Source organism: Lithobates pipiens, unplaced genomic scaffold (genome assembly GCF_037356315.1).
Source record: "Lithobates pipiens isolate NorthernLeopardFrog02 unplaced genomic scaffold, aLitPip1_a1.2 Scaffold_1, whole genome shotgun sequence".
Classification (NCBI taxonomy): domain Eukaryota; kingdom Metazoa; phylum Chordata; class Amphibia; order Anura; family Ranidae; genus Lithobates; species Lithobates pipiens.
This window is the reverse complement of record NW_027507685.1, coordinates 246,586,736-246,605,063: the sequence shown is the minus strand read 5'-3', so window position 1 is coordinate 246,605,063 and position 18,328 is coordinate 246,586,736. Positions and strand designations below refer to the sequence as shown.

Genomic DNA, 18,328 nt, shown 5'->3' with positions numbered 1-18,328 from the left:
TTGAAGCTGTTATAACTACAAAGAGTGGGCCAACTCAATGTTGAACAATACCGACTAAGATTGGGATGTCATTAAAGTTCATGTGTGCCTAAAGGCAGGTGTCACAATACTTTTGGTATTATTGTCTATTTTAACCATATGAAAACCATAACTATAGCTTTTGAGCTGTGGATATTGTTGGGCTGGTAGGCCCATTGATTGCTCAAGGTTCCTTTCAGCCCAAATTGCCCACCAGCCTGGACACAGGTTCACTGTAAAATATAAACAATGATTTTCCCCAGGAAACATTAAGAATTATTTTATTAAATTATTATTATTATTATTATTATTATTATTATTATTATTATTATAAATATTTCCAGGAGACAGTAAGAATTATTTTAATAATATATAATATAAACATAAATGTGCTAATATTTTATATCATGTTAATCACGATAATGTGTAATAAAATGTAATCATGATAATATTCATGATTACATCATGATTTTTTTATTTTTTTATAGGAAACATTAGGAATTATTTTATTAATGTATTATTATTATTACTACTATGACTACTACTACTAATCATTATAATAATAATAATAATAATAATAATAATAATAATAATAATAATAATAGTAATAATAATAATAATAATAATAATAATAATAATAAATTATTATTATTATTATTATTATTATTATTACACTGTTTTATTAATTAATATTCATTACCTGGATTAGTGACTCTGACAATTTTTCTTCATCTACTTCTAAAATGATGTTCTTGATTTCGTCATAAGGCATCCGAAATGATCCCAGGAAGATGGCTGAAAGGTATAACGCAACGGAGATCAGAAATACAAAAAGTCGGCACAGATAAAGATGCAACTGCAAAGACGGAAATGACTGTGAGTAATAGCAAAGAACAATATATAATATAAGCTGTCAGATTGATCAATGTAATGTTATTAAGCCAATACGCAGGGCTAAATGCAGCTTTCACAAGGCGCCTGCACATAATATTTTATTTTCTTCCTAAGCCTTGCTCTGCGTTGGGCCACTCGTCCTCACAGCACATCTATTACCCGCCAATTTGACTTGGTGCACTTTAAAATAATAAAATCTCTGCTTTAGATTAACCAACAACTGCGGAGTGAGAAGACCTACTTAACTCAATCCACTCCATTTACATCTAACACTACTCATTTGCTGGTAGATCCAAAGGAGATTGGACAATCAGATATTAATATTAGGCTCAATTGAACTTTAAGATAAAACCAGCTAAATGCATTCCAGGCACAGCTCTGACTCAGCAGCATAGGCGTGCGCACAGGGTATGCCGGGTGTGCCTGGGCACTCCCTAATCACCCCATGCACATTAGCATTATCATTCGGTGTGGCAGCAGGAAGATGGGATCTCCCTCAAACCAGCTCTGTGTTTACACAATCCTCTTTCACTGTGCCAGCAAGGAGATCAACGTGCTGGAGGTCATATATATATATATATATATATATATATATATATATATATATATATATATATAGACACACACGTGTGTTTGAGCTTTAGGGTACACACCCTAATGCAGTAGGCTGCGGACACCTATGCTCAGCAGGGAGTATGCTGGGCCTCTGCAGAGAGACTGCTGCTTCCACTCTAGTGACAAGCTCCGGTATGTTTGGATCTTAGGCCAGCCCATCAAGAAGCTGTTACCTGTACTGGGCCAATCATTGGCAGCAGGGGCATTCCCTGCCCTGCAGCCGCACATATATACAGTGGGCATGTACTGTATATGTGGGAATGCCTCGCTTACAACTGGCCAGTATAGGTGACAGCTCCCTGATGGGCTCATTTTTGGAGGGTTTAGACCAGGGCTTTTTTTGAGCGGGAAAGTGGGGGAATGCAGTTCCGGGACCTCCAGCACTGAATGTATGTAGTAGCAATGGGTGTGGGGTGTTCTGGAGTGTCTATTAATGCTGGCTGGCTGCAGGGGATCTATTGTCACTGGTGGGGATATGTTTTTGTGTGAGGGCCTATTGTTGCTGGTGGGGGTCTTATGTGGCTGGTAGGGATCTACTGTTGAAGGAATGGTCTATTGTCGCTGGCTGCTGGAGGGTCTATTGATACTGGAGTAAGAAGAGCCGGCAACACTGTAATCCTTGAAGTGTCGTTTATTGGTACATCAGAGTGTAGCTACGACTAAGGCTACTGACGAAACACGTCAGTTTATTGTTTTACTGCCACTCTGATGTACCAATAAATGACACTTCAAGGATTACAGTGTTGCTGGCTCTTCTTACTACTGTTGCATTGGAGTGTGGTGGGACACATTGAGCCTCAGCACCTGTGAGTGGACCTGGTGTATGGATTGAGTTGTCCCTGCAGAGAGCGCTATTACTTTTCTTCTATTGATACTGGCCTCTGTAAACTCTGTTGTTGCTGGGGGGTCTAATGTTGCTGGGGGTTGGTATTTTGTTGTGGGTGGCCCATTGTTGCTGGGGTGGGATCTACTGTTGCTAGGGTGGGTCTATTGTTGCTAGCTGGGGTCCATTATTGCTGGGGGAGACTATTGTTGCTGGCTCCAGGTGATCTACTTTACATCTTTTCTTGTTTTTAGACAAGAACCAATTCCACACAAATGTATTTAGCAACACAAAGTGAAACTTGAGGCAGTACTGGGAGGTGGGTAGGGGGCATAACCAAGGGACATGCTCAGAGGAGGGTAGGGGTGGAAACAAGGAACATGCTCAGAGGAGGGTAGGGGGCAGAACCAAGGTATGTGCTCAGAGGAGGTTAGGGGGCAGAACCAAGGGACGGGCTCAAATGAGGGTAGGGGTGGAACCAAGAAACATGCTCAAAGGAGGGTAGAGGGCGGAACCAAGGGACATGCTCAGAGGAGGGTAGGGGGCAGAACCAAGGGACATGCTCAGAGGAGGGTAGGGATGGAACAAAGTAACATGCTCAGAGGAGGGTAGGGAGCAGAACCAAGGGACATGCTTAGAGGAGGGTAGGGGGCAGAGCCAAGGGACATGCTCAGAGGAGGTTAGGGGCGGAACCAAGGGACATACTCAGAGGAGGGTAGGGGGCAGAACCAAGGGATGTGCTCAGAGGAGGGTAGAGGGCGTAACCAAGGGTCATGTTTAGAGGAGAGAAGGGAGCAAAACAAAGGGACATGCTTAGAGGAGGGTAGGGGGCAGAGCCAAGGGACATGCTCAGAGGAGGGTAGGGGCAAAACCAAGGGACATGCTCAGAGGGTAGGGGGCGGAACCAAAGGATATGCTCAGAGGAGGGTAGATGGCGGAACCAAAAAACATTCTCAGTGGAGGGTAGGGGGCGGAACCAAGGGACATGCTCAGAGTGGGTATGGGGAGGGAACCAAGGGACATGCTCAGAGGACTGTAGGGGGCGGAACCAAGGGACATGCTCAGCGTGGGTATGGGGAGGGAACCAAGGGACATGCTCAGAGGACTGTAGGGGGCAGAACCAAGGGACAGGCTCAAATGAGGGTAGGGGTGGAACCAAGGAATATGCTCAGAGGAGGGTAGGGAGCAGAGCCAAGGGATATGCTCAGAGGACTGTAGGGGAGGAACCAAGGGACATGCTCAGAAGAGTGTAGGGGGTGGAACCAAGGGACATGCTCAGAGGAGGGTAGGGGTGGAACCAAGAAACCTGCTCAGAGGAGGGTAGGGGGCAGAACCAAGGGACATGCTCAGAGGGGGATATGGGGCAGAACCAAGGGACATGCTCATAGGAGGGTAGGGGCGGAACCAAGGGAAATGCTCAGAAGAGTGTAGGGGGTGGAAGCAAGGGACATGCTCAGAGGAGGATAGGGGGTGGAACCAAGGGACATTGCAGAGGAGGGTAGGGGTGGAACCAAGAAACATGCTCAGAGAAGGGTAGGGAGCAGAACCAAGGGACATGCTCAGAGCGGGGTATGGGGCGGAACCAAGGGACATGCTTAGAGGAGGGTAGGGGCAAAACCAAGGGACATGCTCAGAGGGTAGGGGGCGGAACCAAAGGATATGCTCAGAGGAGGGTAGATGGCGGAACCAAAAAACATTCTCAGTGGAGGGTAGGGGGCGGAACCAAGGGACATGCTCAGAGGGGGTATGGGGAGGGAACCAAGGGACATACTCAGAGGACTGTAGGGGGCAGAACCAAGGGACGGGCTCAAATGAGGGTAGGGGTGGAACCAAGGAATATGCTCAGAGGAGGGTAGGGAGCAGAGCCAAGGGATATGCTCAGAGGACTGTAGGGGAGGAACCAAGGGACATGCTCAGAAGAGTGTAGGGGGCGGAACCAAGGGACATGCTCAGAGGAGGGTAGGGGTGGAACCAAGAAACCTGCTCAGAGGAGGGTAGGGGGCGGAACCAATGGACATGCTCAGAGGGGGATATGGGGCAGAACCAAGGGACATGCTCATAGGAGGGTAGGGGCGGAACCAAGGGAAATGCTCAGAAGAGTGTAGGGGGTGGAAGCAAGGGACATGCTCAGAGGAGGATAGGGGGCGGAACCAAGGGACATTGCAGAGGAGGGTAGGGGTGGAACCAAGAAACATGCTCAGAGAAGGGTAGGGGGCGGAACCAAGGGACATGCTCAGAGGGGGGTATGGGGCGGAACCAAGGGACATGCTCAGAGGAGGGTAGGGGGCAGAGACAAGGGCCCCTATTCTGTGAGAAAATAAGCTCTGGTTTAGACTAGGGTCTGAACAAGCCCAAGCTCACCCCAACTATTCCACACCAAAGCAAGCAATCAGAAATACAATTTTATTCAATTTTTTCTAAGCACTATTTTGATTGGTTGCCTATTGTACAGCATAATTCTCCATCCTGTAATTTTACAGAGTACTGGTAAGGTAGCAGGAATGTAGCGCACAACTTACAAAGGTTTTGGGCTGCTTTGCTGTCGAGAACTCTCAGCTCCTTCACTTTTTTCTTGGCTAGCATTGGCTTCTTCTCCTCCTCTTCCTCCACCGCTTTCTTAGCTGCAAAACAAGAGAAAATATTAATTATTCTTCTATCCCTATATACTGTGCCTTATGGTCTAGAGCAGAGGACTCCAAACTTTTTAAGCAAAGGGCCAGTTTATTGTCCTTCAGTTTTTGGGCTGGCCGAACTGTGGTCAGTAGAAGCAAGCAATGCCCCATCCTCAGTTTTATTTGGAATAATATTGCCCCTTGTTGGTATCAGTGGGAGCAATAGTGTTCCATCATTGGTTTTAATTTGAGAAATAGTGCCCCTTGTTGGTATCAGTGGGAGGAACAGTCCCCCATCTGTGCTGTCAATGGTGACCCATCATTGGTGTCAGAGAAATAGTGCCCCAAGGGCCTGGTAGAGGCAAGCAAAGGGCCACATGCGGCCCCCAGGCCGCAGTTTGGGGGCCATTGGTCTAGAGCAGTGATGGCGAACTTTGGTACCCTAGATGTTTTGGAACTACATTTCCCATGATGCTCTCTAGACCAGTGATGGTGAACCTTGGCACCCCAGATGTTTTGGAACTACATTTGCAATGATGCTCTCTAGACCAGTGATGGGGAACCTTGGTACCCCAGATGTTTTGGAACTACATTTCCAATAAAGCTCTCTAGACCAGTGATGGCGAACCTTGCCACCCCAGATGTTTTGGTACTACATTTCCCATGATGCTCTCTAGACTAGTGATGGCGAACCTTGCCACCCCAGATGTTTTGGAACTACATTTCTCATGATGCTCTCTAGACCAGTGATGGGGAACCTTGGCACCCCAGATGTTTTGGAACTATATTTCCCATGATGCTCATGTTGAGAATCATGGGAAATGTTGTTCCAAAACATCTGGGGTGCCAAAGTTCGCCATCACTGGTCTAGAGGTTACAAAAAAAAAGTATCAAAAAGGAACGTACTTTCAAAAATGTTCTTTGTATAAAGAAGAATTCCACTGGGCGTGTGAGAAGCGTGAGCAGGGGAGGGCATCATATGTTGGCCTCCCAGAACTAGCTGCCCATGCTGTAGCTGACATTTAGCTATAGCGCGGTCAGCAGGTGGTTAAGGAGGAAGCCTAGCACTAGTTTCAAAATGTTGAAGTATTATGTCCGGGTAGACGAAGGTATGCCAATGCATAAAGCGGCATTTGAAACAGAACATGTTATGAGATTCTTTTTTAAGGAAATAAACACGGATTACGGGCTTTTAATGCTTTGGTGGTGGATGTTTGAAAAGAAAGCCTAGCACTAGCCTAAAAATGTTGACGTATTATAAACAGGCCCTATACAGTATATAAAGCATTTAACAAAGTGAAAACTGATCAAGAGAATTTGCCGTACGGAATGAGATGCAGAATTATCCAACGTTGGCGCTGGTCCTGGATAAAAACCTTTTTTACACTTTCTCATAAACACGAGCCAAATGTATAGAAATGTATATGAAAGGCTGCGACATAAAACAGGCACACACAATGGGCGCAGTTTTCCACGCTGTATAAAATCCGTTTCTCCTCTGTCCTTGAGTGATTTTGCCGGTGCCAGTCATTTTTCGTATCTGGCATTGGAGGAATACGTTATTACAAGCTCAAGATTAATCATCATACCTGACCAATGGGTAGTCAGCATTGTAAACTTGTTATTCAATGGGGGAATGCAATCAACATTTAACAACGGAACGAGTTGTCTTCCTGTACACAATGGTGTAAACGGCGACTATATGAGCCCAGCTGCGATAATTTGCCTTTTCATAAAGAAAAAACATTATAAATGTTTAGCAGATGTGACATTGTATGTGTATTGTATATACCATCACTATATTCTCAACTTGTTCAGTTACAAAGATTGAAAAAGACAAAGATATAATTGCAAAATATTCTAGAGTCAGATGTGATCATTATAAGAAAGGAAAGTGCCTAAGAGGACCTGTCGTTAACATTCACACTTCACAGGAATTGGAAAGGGCACCATGATTTTAAGGTGTATGTGAAATCTTTTTGTTTTTGTTTTTTGCATAGAGTAGGAAATTGTTGAACCCCATTGGTGAGATTTCTTTTAACTTTCTGTTTTGTAGACACAACAGGAAATAAGAGATCTTTCCTGATTGGCGATGGTTTTAAACTGCAAAGCGAAGCATTCATGCAATGTGTAACTGTGCCTAGGCAAAGCCCCCATTGTGGAATTTTTCCTGTACCCTCCCTGTCTGCCTGCCAGTCCCTTGTGTTCTTTGTGTCTTCCCCATCTGCCGGTGTTGCTGTACTTCTGCCTGTCTTGTGCCTCAGCGTTTCAGTGCCTAGTTCCCCGTGTTCCCCGAAGTCTCCAGTGTGCCCTGTATGCTTCTGTGTCTCCAGTGCATCCTCTGTATCTCCAAGTGCATCCTTTGTGCCAACCATCTCTCTATGCTCTTGAAATTTGAAGAGTCCAGTACGCCCCTGTACCTCCAGTGTGCTCTTGCCTAAGTGTGCCCCCATGCTTCCAATTACACCCTTCTTTGCCCCCATGTCTTCAGTGTGCCCTGTATGCTATAGTGTCTCCAGTGCACACTCTATGTCAGTGATGGTGAACCTTGGCACCCCAGATGTTTTGGAACTACATTTCCCATGATGCTCATGCACTCTGCAGTGTAGTTGAGTATCATGGGAAATGTAGTTCCAAAACAACTGGGGTGCCAAGGCCATCACTGCTCTATGTCTTCAAGTGCTCCCTGTGTCTCTAAATGCACTCCTTTGTCTCCACATACATCACATGTGCAAACCAAATCTCCAGTACGTCCTTGTTCCTCCAGTGCACCCCCTGTGTCTCTGATTGCTGCCTGTGTCTCCAAATATACCCCTGTGCCTCCAGGTACAATCTTTGTCTCCATGTGTCCATGCACGCTGTATGACCTTGTAACTACAGTGCTCCCAGTACACCCTTGCATCTCCTGTTTTTAGGTGTGCCTCCAAGTCTCCCATGCTCTTTGTATGCTTCTATGTCTCCAGTGCACCCCCTGCATCTCTGATTGCTGTCTGCGTCTCTTAATACACCCCTGTGCCTCCATCTACATCCTTTGTGACAACCTGTAAGCCCTTGCGTCTCCAGGTGCTCCAATTATGTCCTTCTGTCTTCAATGCACTTCTGTCTTTAAGTGTGCCCCCATGACTCTAATTGCACCCTGGGTGCCCCCATGTCTCCAGTATGCCTTTTTTTTTTGAGCAACTACAAGTTCATAAACAAACTGGTATGTGATTTGGATATGGACACTGTGACTATTGTCAGTCAGTAAACAGTAAATGGATTCAACAATGCTTGGGACAAACATAGACGTGGTGGACCACTAGGTAAGTTTAGTTTTCTCCACTGTAATTAGAAGAGCGGGCATTGATTGTTTAGGTCTGCTCATTGTTTCATGGGCTGCTACTCTGTTGCTTCCCCCTGTTTTCTAGAGGATTCTAGAATCATGGTGGGAGGAGGAACAGGGCATGCAGTCTGAATATTTATGGAACTCCAGCCAAACCCTGGGGAGGTGTTCCTAGTAGGTGTGGGCAGGGGTGGACTGACAACTCATGGGGCCCCCGGGCAATAGGAGATTATGGGGCCCCCAGGCAATCTGAGATTATGGGGCCACACAGTATACACACACACAGTATACAATCACACAGTATACACATACATGTACACACAGTATACACAGACATGTACACACAGTATACACAGACATGTTTCTATTGGCTGAGAAGGTACTGGAGAGGTGGGGCAGCTATAATCTCGGGATTTTTAGACCAAAAGAATGTCGGTAAGGGAGATTTCAGAGACAGATGGAAAAAAAGCAGATTTTTACATACTGTCCCTGGTTTTACTGAGGCTGGCAACCCTGATGGGGCCCCCTAGTGGCTCCGGGCCCTTCGGGCAGTGCCCGAGTGGCCCAATGGTCAATCCGCCCCTGGGTGTGGGAGAGCCTATAAAATAGTCTGAGGCCTGAGCAGCAGGGTGCAGTGTTCCTGGGTCCAGTCCTGCAGGAGGAGACCTCTGTGCAGGGGCTTTGCCCCTGGTGCAGGACTTTAGAAGAAGCTTTTAGGAAGACAACGAGGCCCCAGCAAGGCTTAGCTGGTGTCAGGGCTGGGCTCAGCCCTTCCTTCTCAAAGCTGGCCACTCAGCTGTCGGCTAATTGCCAGCTCCTATCTCTCCACAGTTACTCAGCTGTTGATGATATCCTGCTAGTCAGTCCTGCCTACTTAAGCTTTCCAGTCCTTCACCTTGGTCAAAATCACAGAAACTATCTCCTGCTATCCTGTTCAAGACTGGCTTTGCTGACATCCCTTCTGGCTCCAGATCCTGCTTGCTGTTTTTCTACATTGATCCCTGACTTCTGGCTTGGCTGACTATCCGTTCCGGTTACTTTACTTTGGCTATGTTTTGACTACGTTTGTTCTTTTTACTTTTATTATTAAGTGTGACTTAACTGCATTTCTGTCTTGGTCTTATTTCATGGCTTCTGACAGCTGGGGAGCCTATTCGCAAGTTCAAGTCTGGGATCAAGTTGGATCTGGGGAAGCTCACTGAAGAGCGCTGGGAGGACATTGGTGGGAATAAACCTTTTTGTGGCCTAAAGTCTTTTAAATGTCAGTTTTTTTTCTACTTAAAGCCCCAATTTATGGGTGACCGCTGTATGGCCAAATCAAAAAAGAATAAAAGACTAAGAAAAGTCGACATTTTGTAATGCATATTCCTTTTAAATGTATTGTTCAACCTGTTATTTTTAACAAAATGCAAAAGCAATGGGCAGGAGAGGTACCAGAAAAAGGGGCTTTAGCAGTTGAAGGGTGATTTTGCTCAAATTAGGTTACTGGGGAAAAAAAATCTTAAATAGGCCAAAATCATTTTTATTTGGACTTTTCTTAAAGAATGGGTCTTTACCACGAGGACAGCAAAGCAGTCAGTCAAAACACACCTGAGCCCGACTATACTATACACATTTAACCATCAGGTGTGCCCTTTTGAGGTCAACCTGACTAATTATTGAAGTATGCCATATCATGTGCTGAAAGGCATATGATCCCTCAAAGTATCAAGGACAAATATTGGGTGCTGACGGTAGGCAGAGGAAGAAGAAGTACATGCAGTTGTAAAGGTGGGTATAAGAGTCATGCATAAGGAGTAAGGGGAGGACTGGGAACATTTGGCCTGGGGAAAACTCAACCAATTAGGCCCTTCATGGCTGATTTCTGTGGATTAAAAAAAATATACCAAGCAAAATGTTGCAGTGATTAGTTGGTAGGGTGAAAGGTGGGTTTTCTTAAAGCACAGCTGCTCTTGGTACCCAGTCATAAGATCTCCTGCAAAGGATCTGGGTGCAAAGAAAGTTGGTGCTGGTAGCCTTCCCTCTAGCAGACACTCATCTAGCAGATTACAAGTCTGAACAAGAACTAATAACAATATAATAGCAACCATTTGTCAACGATGGCCGACCCCACTCTGATCAACATCTAGATAAGTATAATGTAACTCAACCACCCCACCATATCTCAGTACTGGCCCAAGGGACAAATGTCCCTGTCAGGAAAGACATGGGAATCCTCATATGCCAAGTAACCAGAGTACTTTTGCCCATGGCTGTGCAGGTGGTGCTTGTGCACCAACTGCACAAACAAATGCGCAAGTGCGCATTGACACCAGGCGGACTATTTATACTGCACAACATCAGTGTCGTTTGGTCTTATCCGCTCTTGAACATCGTTTCCTGTGTCTGATCTTCTGTTGCCGACCAGGTAGGTTACAGCCTCTTTGCCCTCCAGCCCAATCCTCCCCTTCAATGGTCACTTCACAGATGCTAAACCTGAAGATCACAATCCAAAGGAAGACCACCTCATTGATGGATGACCAACATGTGGGTGACCATAGACAATCTCCAGCCTGGCCCTTTCACCAGTGTGAGTCTATCCAGCCTCCTCTGCAGGTGCAATGCACATCTACACCTATTAGTGGAAGACTTTACAGGCACTCACACCACTCTGTGCTCCTGTGTTTCCCTGTTACGCTACCAGGGATCATCGTCAGAGCTGTAAAAGAGAGGCCTACCTCTGCATCTTAGACTTCATCTCCAGGTAGGTTACAGCCTCCTTGTCCTCCAGCCCAATCCTCCCCTTCAATGGTCGCTTCACAGATGCTAAACCTGAAGATCACAGTCCAATGGAAGACCACCTCATTGATGGATGACCAACATGTGGGTGACCATAGACAATCTCCAGCCTGGTCCTTTCAGCAATATGAGTCTATACAGCCTCCTCTGCAGGTGCAACGCACATCTGCACCTACTGGTGGAACTCTTTACAGGCACTCACACCACTCTGTGCTCCTGTGTTTCCCTGTTACCCTACCAGGGATCATTGCCAGAGCTGTAAAAGAGAGGCCTACCTCTGCATCTTAGACTTCATCTCCAGGTAGGTTACAGCCTCCTTGTTCTCTAGCCCAATCCTTCCCTTCAATGGTCACTTCACAGATGCTAAACCTGAAGATCACAATCCAATGGAAGACCACCTCATTGATGGATGACCAACATGTGGGTGACCATAGACAATCGGCCTTCCCTCTAGCAGATTCTCTGATCACAAGTTAGAATGAGGGTCATTAAGCTACATGATAACTGCCACTTGTCACCGACTGAAGGCCCTGCTCTGATTAACATCAAGATGGCCCAAAGTATCTCAACCACCCCAACATATCTTAGTACCGGCCTGGGGGGCAAATGCCTCCTTGCATTCCAGCCCAGTACTCCCCTGCAATGCTTGCTTTACAGGTGCTAAACCTAAAGCTCACCATCTTACGGAATACCACTTGACAGATGGATGACCAACCCGTGTGTGACCACCATACAATCAGCAGGTGACAATTGGTTAACGCACTTTTGACCAGGAGCCTCGGAGGAAAACCTCCCCCTGCTTGAAAGTCAGTTAATATCCCAACAAGGGTGACATAAACTGCTGCAATGCACTTACTCCAGCAAGAAGCCAAGCACCGGCCATAATAGGGAACAACAGTAATTTCTGAATTTAGGAAGTTTACAGGAAAAGTTAAGAATCGAGTGTCTGATTTTTATGGCGCAGAGAGAAGCTTTGCAGCTCGCAGAGTACTCCATCATCCTCCGCCTTATGACTAAGTGCGACACAGGAGCCCGCTGCAGACACATAAAGAAGAATGACTTGCTGTTCAATTCCCTCCTGTGATCTTTGCAAGTAAAGGAAACAAGAAGAAAGCAGTGGCGTCTAAATTAACCACTAGTACGCCAAAACGGTTTGGCCGGCAAGGTCCCGGGCAATAACGGTACTACCCTTTTATGTTCTTTCTTTCTTATTTCTTGCAAATGTAGTTCGCTAGATTAGACACACGATTTAAAAAAAAAAAAAAAAAAAATGAACTAAATATGTAAATGACCACTAACCAAAAATTTAATTAGCTGTGTAAAGGAGGAGTTAAAAATATTTTTCTGTGTGAATGAGAAATAGTTTCAGATACTATTTAACATTAACAATATTTCTCTTTTGAGGATTGGATTTCTTTTGAAGCCCAACATCAGGCGAAGTCTATAGTTTTCATGTACACTTGAAAAAAGTCAAATTTTTACATTTTTCTCATTGTTTTTGGACTTGATTTTTATTTTTATTTTTATTTGCAGTAAAATCAAAGGCAAAGTTTATTTATTTTTAGTTATTTTATTTTTTTTTGTTTTTATTTTATTTATTTTTTTTGAATTAAGTAAGGGAAGGCTATAACCACTGTCAAGTATTTTTTATTTATTTTTTGCAACCTGTGTCCCATTGGGAAGATTTTCCTTTGCGTCCTGTCCCATTGCCAAAACAGGATGGAGGAAATTTCTCTGAAATAGGTGAACTCTGGTTGTCACCGGGGTCACCAGAACTAGTGTCCCTATTGGATTTTCTGTCTATTACTGTTATAGAGACAACCCAAAAGTTGGGATTTTTCTTTTCATTTTGAGTGATGAGGGTAAAAGTGACTAATAGAGAGGGTGAATCTACCTAACAGGGGGGCACAACCAACAATAAAAGCCAGAGAGGTGTTCTAATCCCTCTCTACTTAATACTAAAAACGAAGTCTCAGGACTTTGGGCCTAACATGAAGCCTAAGAGGAGGGTTTATGGCCCTTAGGTTCCTTCTTCCCCTGCTTTGGGCATCTACATGAGAGGGCCCAACATGAATCCTAAGAGGAGGGTTAATGGCCCTTAGGTTCCTTCTTCCCCTGCTTTGGGCATCTTCGTGAGAGGGCCTAACATGAAGCCTAAGAGGAGGGTTTATGGCCCTTAGGTTCCTTCTTCCCCTGCTTTGGGCATCTACATGAGAGGGCCCAACATGAATCCTAAGAGGAGGGTTTATGGCCCTTAGGTTCCTTCTTCCCCTGCTGTGGACATCTTCGTGAGAGGGCCTAACATAAAGCCTAAGAGGAGGGTTTATGGCCCTTAGGTTCCCTCTTCCCCTGCTTTGGGCATCTTCATTAGAGGGCCTAACATGAAGCCTAAGAGGAGGGTTTATGGCCCTTAGGTTCCTTCTTCCCCTGCTTTGGGCATCTTCGTGAGAGGGCCTAACATGAAGCCTAAGAGGAGGGTTTGTGGCCCGTTGGTTCCTTCTTCCCCTGCTTTGGGCATCTTCATGAGAGGGCCTAACATGAATCCTAAGAGGAGGGTTTATGGCCCTTAGGTTCCTTCTTCCCCTGCTGTGGAAATCTTCATGAGAGGGCCTAACATAAAGCCTAAGAGGAGGGTTTATGGTCCTTAGGTTCCTTCTTCCCCTGCTTTGGGCATCTTCATGAGAAGGCCTAACATGAAGCCTAAGAGGAGGGTTTATGACCCTTAGGTTGCTTCTTCCCCTGCTGTGGGCATCTTCATGAGAGGGCCTAACATGAAGCCTAAGAGGAGGGTTTATGACCCTTAGGTTGCTTCTTCCCCTGCTGTGGGCATCTTCATGAGAGGGCCCAACATGAAGCCTAAGAGGAGGGTTTATGGCCCTTAGGTTCCTTCTTCCCCTGCTTTGGGCATCTTCATGAGAGGGCCTAACATGAAGCCTAAGAGGAGGGTTTATGGCCCTTAGGTTCCTTCTAACCTTGCTTTGGGCATCTTCATGAGAGGATTTAACATGAAGCCTAAGAGGAGGGTTTATGGCCCTTAGGTTGCTTCTTCACCTGCTTTGGGCATCTTCATGGGAGGGCCCCTCAGCTAGTACTTGTTGGTCAGCTTTGGGCAACCCTGAGGGGCAGGGTCTGTCAGGCATTTTGGCTAGGTGCCCCTAATGCCCCGTACACACGAGCGGACTTAAGTCCGACAGACTTCCAAAGGAGTTCCGTCGGAGTTCTGCTGGAATTCCGACGGAGTTCTGACAGACTTTTCGGCCGAACGGACTTGGCCACACACAATCACACTAAACTCTGACGGATTCGAACGTGATGACGTACGACCCGACTCGAATAAGGAAGTTCATAGCCAGTAGCCAATAGCTGCCCTAGCGTCGGTTTTAGTCCGTCGGAGTAGCATACACACGAGCGGAGTTTTCGAAGGGGACCGGGTCCGGAGGAATTTCGATTTTTTATTAATTTTTTGGATATGTTTTATAGCAGAAAGTAATTTTTTCCCCCAAAATTGTCATTTTCCTGACAGGCTCCATGGCAGCATACGTGTGGGTTAGCCCCGCCTCCATAATTACCCAATAGGACCTCTACTCCCATAAATCTTTGCTCCAAGCTGCTATCCCTGTTCCTTTTTTGTCCTCCTCCATAGGACAGGTGTTTCCTATCTGAAGAGATCTTCACTACGATCAAGTCGGCCGACTATCAAGCTTTTGTTCCTCCGATAGGCCCTGTCTGTTAAGCATGGGTATGGAGTGTATGGCAGAGTAGCGCTGAAGGCTTGGTTTGTCCGAAGATAAAGTGCGCACGGCTTATTACCTGCTATGTAAGGTGGCCATTATCTGCCCGGTGGATCGGTGGTGTGTGCTTGAACCTGTTCGGCCAGACGATCGTTGGTGGAGTGGTGAGCTGTAAAAATTCCGTTTTTCATGGCAGCAGTGTTTATGTGTTTTCTTTTTTCTACCTGTGTCTTTTTCATATGCCAACTGGTTCTTGTGCATAGGCGCTGACGCTTCCGCGTTCCAGCAGCCTTTCTCCCCGTTTCCGGGTCCAGCGCTGCGTTCTGCGCATGCGCGGACCCAAATCCAAAGCGAGGCTTGGTTCCCGCGCATGCGCGCGGGCATCTCGCGTCTGACGCCGCTGATGACGTCATGGGCGCCATATTTAAAACACAGTGAGAGATGTCAGAATTTGGGAATGATTGCAGGAAATTCAGCGACTTCCCGGGGCCATTCTCTGGTTGGTGTAAGGTAGGTTATGATCTGCTCTGATGTATTATTGCTCCTGTGTTTTGTATGGCTGCTTATGAGGGTCTATTGTTGTTACAGTCAGCGTTCTTAGTCATGGATGCCTCACTGCCTACTAGTGACCTGCCCGCTTGTAACAGGTATGTGCATGGCTGGATTGCTGTGTATATGTGGAGTATTTCTTAGCATTTGATACCAGCCTGGTCTGTATCTCTCTCTCTTTCTTGTATATTTCCTTATAGCCCTTCTAGGTCTGAAGCGCATTACAGTGCGCATAGTCGCAGTGGATCGTCAAAATCGCACCACCGCAAATCATCGTCAAAGTCTGGTTACCGCAGGTCTTCCAGATCTGGACAACGCAGTGGTCACTTGCACTCAAGCAGAGGACCAGATAATTCATGTTGGGGCTGTAAGATGCCCATTTCATCAGACAAATCGCTCTGTGATCATTGCTTCTCTAAAGTCGCAGATGAAAGAGATGGTGCGGATCAACGCTTGGAATCTATGGTGAGAAGAGTGGTAAAGGAATCCCTGCAGCAGAGGGAAGCTCATCACGCTATGGAATCGCCCTCAGACCCATTATGTCCTTCAGGAGGTGAAGGGCTCTTACAAGAGACTGGGGAATCTTCTCAACCAAGCCACCACTCTGTGCTCTTGTCTGACAGCGAATTGGATCCAGAGGATCCAGGAGTAGGATTTGATTATGCTTTAGTACCTGCTCTTGTCAAGGCAGTGAAAGAAGCTTTAAAATGGGAAGAACCCACTACTTCCCCCCTCCCCAAACAAAGAAAGTTTTTCAAACAACTCAAAAAGGAACGGCAACATTTTCCTTTCCTATCTGAATTGGGAGAAATCATTACTGAAGAGTGGAGCAAGATTGATAGGAAGAGCTCCATGCAATCAAAGGTGTCTAAATTGTACCCCTTTTAAGGAGGATGATGTGAAGCACCTTGAATCAGCTCCTCTGGTAGACGCAGCACTTATGCGTTTAGTTAAATACGTGACTCTCCCTTTGGAAGACACGGTATCTTTCAAAGATCCGTTAGAGAGAAGAATTGACTCAGATCTGAAAAGAATTTATCTAACTTCAGGGATGGCTTGTAAACCAACTTTGGCTTTAGCCGCAGTCTCATAGGCTATTGAAACATGGGCCGACAATGTTGAAGAGTTCTTGAGAGGTATCTCAGTGAATACGGCTAAAGACTCTCCTATTCAGGAGATCAGAATGGCATCAGCTTTTTTGGGGGAGGCATCTATTGACATTACCCGCCTTCTGTCTCGGGCTATGTTGGCAGCAGTCTCGGCACGCCGTGCTTTGTGGCTCCGTCCCTGGTTGGCGGATCCAACATCTAAGCAGGCATGGTGTCGTATACCATTTGAGGGTACCTCCTTGTTTGGTAATAAACTAGATAGCGCCATATCCCGGGCCACGGGTGGGAGGTCTGGGTTCCTCCCTCAAGACAGACGTCTTCAAAACCAAAAACGTATTTTCTCAAGAAGGCAGACCTCGGATCGCGCTAGAGAAGCGCGCAGTTATAGGCCCGGCAGGGAGTTCTCTAGATCTTGGAGGTCCAGACAATCCTCCCTTAAGAAAACCTCAAAGGGGGCTTCCGCAGGTAATCAAGATTCTACCAAATCTTTTTGAAATTGGGCCCGCTCAAACATGTCAGGTGGGGGCTCGCCTTCTTCACTACCGACATGTTTGGGCGGCCTCAATTCAAGATTATTGGACCGTCAAGACGGTTTCCTCGGGTCACAAGTGGACTTTCATCAACACTCCGAGGTTAAGGTTCATTCCCACAACAATTCCAGGCTCAGAGGAAAAGAAACAGGTCCTATTGACCTACGTAAGTTGTTTGCTGGATCAAGGTGCAGCCGTGCCCGTGCCAGAAGACGAACATGGCGAAGGCATGTATTCTCCTCTGTTTATGGTTCAGAAAAGAAATGGCGCATGGAGGCCGGTGATAGATTTGACCCACCTCAATTCCTTCATTCGCAAGGAAAAGTTCAAGATGGAGTCTCTTCTTACAATCCAACAGTCAGTGCAGCTAGGGGATTGGTTAATCTCAATCGATTTGAAGGACGCATACTTTCATGTGCCAGTAGCAAGGGATTTCCAGCAATTTCTCCGTTTCGCAGTTGGCGATCAACACCTCCAGTTTACCTGTCTCCCATTCGGGTTGATGACATCTCCTCGGGTCTTCTCCAAGGTACTCCTAGCGATAGTAGCTCTTTTACGAGTCAAAGGAGTTCGTCTCCATCATTATCTGGACGATTTGCTCCTATTATCTCAGGACAGAGATCAAATTCTGGAACACAAGAGTTTAGTCATCTCCACTCTGCAGACGTTTGGTTGGCTCCTGAACCTAGAGAAGAGCCATCTGGTTCCAACTCAAGTGATCGTGTTTCTAGGGGCTCAGTTCGACACATTAAAAGGCACTATCTCCCTGCCGGAGGAAAAAATCAGTGTGATCCGGGACAGGATTCACAAGGCTTGGGAATCATCTCATCTTTCGGCTCTACAATGCTTGAAAGTGATCGGCACAATGACGGCCACCATCCCTATGGTGAAGTGGGCCCAGTGGCACACTCGTCCCTTCCAGAAAGGGTTTCTGCAACAGTGGGACTCGTCCAATCAAACACAGCGCATACGCCTTACACCAGCGATGAGGATGTCTCTCCTCTGGTGGCTTCAAGGGAAGAATCTACGCAACCATCATTCGATAGTCCCCATTTCCTGGATAATAGTAACCTCAGATGCCAGCAACAAAGGTTGGGGCGCCCATTGCCTTACGGAAGTAGCTCAAGGAAGGTGGTCATTCCCGTCGCGGTATGTGGTCTCCAACATCCTGGAGTTGAGAGCAGCCTTTCGAGCACTCATAGCATTTCGCCATCTGGTGGCAGGGTCGTCAGTAGAACCGATAATGAACTGGGCTCAGAAGAATGTGGTCAACATTTCTGCTGTATACATCCCAGGAGTCCAGAATGTTCAAGCAGATTTTCTGTCAAGGGTCAAAATAGACAACAA

At 46.2% G+C, this 18,328-nt stretch overlaps 1 protein-coding gene across 3 annotated transcripts in view; it reads right to left on the bottom strand.

Annotated features, from left to right (window-relative positions):
* Window positions 1-18,328, bottom strand: part of DIAPH2 (diaphanous related formin 2) — a 1,637,420-nt gene that overhangs the window by 857,357 nt on the left and 761,735 nt on the right. For all 3 annotated transcript variants that reach the window (XM_077484914.1, XM_077484903.1, XM_077484922.1), the window contains 2 exons: window positions 4,870-4,971; window positions 719-813 (listed from right to left, as the gene is read on the bottom strand). In XM_077484914.1, coding sequence (XP_077341040.1) covers window positions 719-813; window positions 4,870-4,971 — 197 coding nt within the window. The remainder of the gene's footprint in view (window positions 1-718; window positions 814-4,869; window positions 4,972-18,328) is intronic.